Source organism: Montipora foliosa, chromosome 9 (genome assembly GCF_036669935.1).
Source record: "Montipora foliosa isolate CH-2021 chromosome 9, ASM3666993v2, whole genome shotgun sequence".
Taxonomy (NCBI): Eukaryota; Metazoa; Cnidaria; class Anthozoa; order Scleractinia; family Acroporidae; genus Montipora; species Montipora foliosa.
In genome coordinates, this window is record NC_090877.1 from 35059072 (window position 1) to 35063833 (window position 4762).

Below are 4762 nucleotides of genomic sequence, written 5' to 3' on the forward strand. Positions count from 1 at the left end.
GTCTGAGATAAATTTTTGGGTGTTTGCTTTCAGAAAACAGCAACCGCTGTTGCATTTTGCAAGCGTGGAAATGGGCTTTTAAAGATAAATGGATTCCCTCTTCACTTAGTGGAGCCAGCAACCCTTAGATACAAGGTATTAACCATGTTTCAAGTTGGGCGATTCTCCAGGGTGTGGGGATTACTTCCCTTTTAATTATTGCTTACCTGTAGTAAACAGTACAAAACCAGAAGGAGTGTACTTAGTAGCCAAGCAATCTTTGAAAGCCAGGAGTCTTGACATTAAAAAATAAACTGCAACCACACATCCTTGTTCCTTTGTTCCACTTGAAATATTTGCTTGTGTTCCCTTGTTTCCCAAATTTCTATCAACCTTGTTCACAAATTTTTGATCACTAAAATTGTTTATGTTCCCTTGTTCCCCAGTTCAAATTACCGTAAACACCTGCAGATAAGCCACACCTTTTTCCCAAAATTTGTCACTGGAAATTCGGGGTGCAGCTTATCTGTGGGAGCATTTGAAAAAGGCTGCTTCCGGTGTCCAGTTTTCCATCTTTGCGTCAGATCTAATGCCTGGTTACTAAGCAACAAACATTCTGCCCTCATTCTTGTTGTGATGCAAAAATCAATGGAAATACCAGAAAAAGATCAATCATATGTCAAAGTTGGTAGAAAGGGTGTTCATTATATAAAAGTGCTAAAATTTTGGGTAAGACGTTGAAGTATTTTCCGTTTCAATACGCCACTTGCACTAAGAGGTCATGTGACATCGTTTTTACGAAAATGAAAGTTTCATGATTTTGCCTTCGAAACACTATTAGTGGGTCATCTCTTAAACAAAATAATAGTGATTTGGTTTTTCAAACCCGCACCATTTGCTTAAAATGAGAATGTCCGTAGCTGGTCACGTGACCAAAACTTGATTTTTTAAAATTATGAATTACCGCTTTCTGACACAAATTTTGCACTTGAACTTCAAGGAAAATGTTGAAAAGATGATGTGGTAACGTTTATGGCACATCTGAACTCAACTATCAAACATTTAACAAGATATAAGCAAAAAGTAGTTTTGGCCGCCATGTTGGAGGGCAAGAGTATGCCCTCCAACATGGCGGCCAAGACAAATCATGCTACTTTGTTGAAAAATCAAAGTACCACAAAATATCTCCCTTAAATGCGTTTCCTCTCAAATTTCGCGTGTAAGATAATTTTTATGTGTTCTGTCAATTTTTGGCAACAGCAAGATTACAACTCACTGTTTAATGGAAGCATTGGTCACGTGACCTCTTAGTGCAAGTGGCCTATTGGGTTTCGATGAACAGTGGATTTCTTTTGATTTCTAAATTTAGGGTGCAGCTTATCTGCAGGTGTTTACGGTAGCCTTGTTTCCTTTTTATCCAAATCCCCTGGGAGGGGCGCTGTGTTAAGTTAGGATTACCTACTGGTGATGCCCTGCACTTTGTCATTCAGGTCCAGGAGCCTATCCTCCTACTTGGAAAGGAACGTTTCGAAGGTGTTGACATTCGTGTTCGCGTGAAGGGCGGTGGACAGGTCTCCAGGATATATGGTAAGGATGTTTTTGTGAGAAGCAAGATTGACCTGTGGATGGGCCAGAAGTTAACCAAGATTTTCATACTTGTTTGAATGACTTGTAATTACTTATTTTGCCTCCACTACTCAACTGGACACTCAAGCTAGCTGATAACTATATGGGTGTGTTGGCAAGCTAAGCCACTGTGCCATTTATTTAGCATTGGAATAGGTACAAGAACATTTTATACGTCAACTCTATTATAAATTGAAGAGTGATGCACCAGAGCTTGACACGAAAAACCCCTGAAAACCAGCACGTGGAGAAAAACCGGAGAACCTGTACCCCCGACGAAGGTAGGCTCAATTACCAGCCGCTGTTTTGGGAAATAAGCCAGCGCTGACTCCCGAAATCTCGGCTGGACGCGTGAGGTGAGCCATTGTTAATCTCTGCCAATCAGAAACTCGCCTGCACAAATCCGTCTGGCATAAATTATATGTTTTGGCAGCGAAGGTATTCTTTGACCCGGCCTGTTCGAGGTTTACAGTGCTTTAAGATAGGAAACATCCAAGATTGCGACAACGAAAAGTATTCGAGAAGCTGGAGAATGAGAATTGTGTTGTTTTCTACTGCCTGAGTTCGCAAACTTCACTGATTTTCCAGTTGACGCCAAGGTCAAAATACGGTTTTCAAATCCATTGCTATTGCAATTTTCTCCTCATACTTCGCTAATGTAAGAGCAAGTAAAATTCCTCAAGATCAATTGAAAGTACTGCTGAGTTTATTGCTGGCAAAACGAGGGGGCCGATGAGGTCGACTGACAGCTAAAGCAGCCGAAGATTTTGTTGATGATTCGCTGGTTGAATTCAAACTCACATGATTCGATCATTTAACCACAAACTCAAGCTCGTATCATCTGGAAACTTCGCACAGACGTTTTAAGCATTGATATGTAATTTCTGTTTTCTTAAAATCAGTGTTTTTGGGATGTCTAATGCTATTTCCCCGCAACTATTAACTTCGCATAAATTATATTTTGAATTTACGTCACAGACACAATCTATCGCTCACGCATCCAGCCGTCTCTTCTCGGGGAGGATACCCGAACTCGAGTGAGCGGCGGAAGTCGAGCCTACGACGAAGGCAGTGGTGCGACTCTTGGGTTTCTAGGGTATTCTTATTAAAAAACACTATCTACGATGTAAATGAACACTATCATATACAGCCTAACGAAGGCATAAACTGGACTTGTGGATATAGTGAACGCTGACTGTAGAATACAAACTGTGATCATGTGGCACTCCAAGCACTTGCAACTCTCAACCAGGCATCTGCTAGGTACCTTATCTACTGTGTAACAGCAAAATAGGAATTTGTGCCAATAAGCCGGATTGCTGTAAATGTTATTACATCATTTTTTAATCTATTGTTTTCTCTATCCATCCTCCAACAACATCATTTTATTATTTTTTGTTGTCTTGCTATTTGTGTTTCTAAAAATGTTAGCAGTACCACTGTTTTATTTGTTGTTGCATTGCAGCTATCCGACAAGCCATTGCCAAATGCTTAGTTGCTTACTATCAAAAGTGTAAGTATACATGTATGTAATCTTGAACGAGCAGGGACAGTGAGCAAAACTGGGGATGTGATCAGTTCGGAAAAATAATGGAAGACTTGGAAAAGTGCCTCTGCTTGCCTGTTTTATTCCTTTTTCCTACTTACTCATTGCAAGGGGAGGTTACAGGTATGCGGGATTTGGGTCAGGACACAGCACTTATGACAACTCTCATGACAGATTGACTGGTTTAGAAAACAATAAGCACACGAAAGATACAACGGAAACAATGAAGTCTAATCCTAAATGCAATAAGCAGGGTTCGTGCTACTCCTTGAAGTCCTTGAAAAGCCCTGCAATTTTAATTTGGACTTCAAGGGCGCTTGAAAGGCCCTTGAAGAAAAGGATTTGGTGGGAAACTGCTTCAAAACTCCTTGCATTTTTGCTTGGATGAAAATTGTTGATATTGCACCATGCAAAGGTTAAGAAACATTTCAAAAATTGAGCCCAAATTTTACTATTGGGGAAGATTAAATGCAAAAAATAAAATGTCTGTGCGTGCACTTAACTCGCAGGACGTGGGAAAGAATATCAAGGTAGGCTTTTTCAGCAAAGCAAACACTGCGACACGATGTATGGCATAGGAATCTTCTTACAAAGATTCCTTGAAAACTCAATTTCTTGTTCTTGAAAACTCCTTGAATTTTATATACAAAATCCAGCACAAACTCTGAATAAGCGTCATATACCTATCCAATGAATTTAGAGGTTGCAAAGATTTGCAGGATAACTGCAGGATTTGTTTAAAGATGTTCTGCATTAATGTAAGACTCAAACCAGCTACTGTGTTTGCTGTCCTGTAATGAATTAACTCCACCAGGCTTGGTATATGTGCATTAGATTTAAATAGCATTTTGTGTAAATGGCTGTTACCAGTAACGTCGTTCATGTTGGGTTTTTGAAGGCCGATGAGTTCATTTAAATTGTTACCCTTAATTACAGTTCACCAGCTTCAGACCTCAGATGTCACCGTATACATGTATAATTAAATTACCTTTTACTTTGGTCACATCTTCCATCTCACTATTTGAAATCTTGCAACATTGTTGGGGAAGGGGGAGGGGAGAGGAAAACTGCAAAATGCTTCCCAGGCCCCCTCCCTTTTTTCCTAGTGGTTCCACCTGACAATGCCTTTGTCTCGAGAGTTTTTTAATGCATATCATTAAGCTATTTGGTTATTTTATAGATGTGGATGAGGTTTCCAAGAAGGAGATCCGTGACATTCTAATCCAGTATGACCGTTCTTTGCTGGTGGCTGATCCTCGTCGTGCTGAGGCCAAGAAGTTCGGAGGACCTGGTGCTCGTGCACGTTACCAGAAATCATACCGTTAAATTGAAGTTTAATAAAGTGTGCATCATGTGAAGCAACTAAGGTCTTGCAGTTAATGTTTGAAAGAAGTGTCTAGTTTTAAAGAAATGCCTATGTCAGTCAGCTGATTATCCTCAGTTTTTATCCCACACAGCCTGTTTGGGGTGCATGGGTGCTGTGGTCACCTTTGACATCACATTCATACTCTGGATATACACGGTATGTGATGAAATGAAAACGGAATTCTGCCCATTTTTTGACGTTGGCTGCCTGCCATTGGCATCCCATGTAATTAGCCAGCAACCAAA

General features: G+C 40.3%; 1 protein-coding gene across 1 annotated transcript in view; it reads left to right on the forward strand.

Moving 5' to 3' along the window:
* The window catches only part of LOC137970916 (small ribosomal subunit protein uS9-like), a 5610-nt gene extending 1097 nt beyond the window's left edge, over window positions 1–4513 (forward strand). The window contains exons 3-6 of the mRNA XM_068817577.1: window positions 34–135; window positions 1470–1566; window positions 3071–3118; window positions 4332–4513. Of these exons, the coding sequence (XP_068673678.1) occupies window positions 34–135; window positions 1470–1566; window positions 3071–3118; window positions 4332–4477 (393 nt within the window). The 3' untranslated portion in view covers window positions 4478–4513. The remainder of the gene's footprint in view (window positions 1–33; window positions 136–1469; window positions 1567–3070; window positions 3119–4331) is intronic.
* The last annotated feature ends 249 nt before the right edge of the window (window positions 4514–4762 follow it).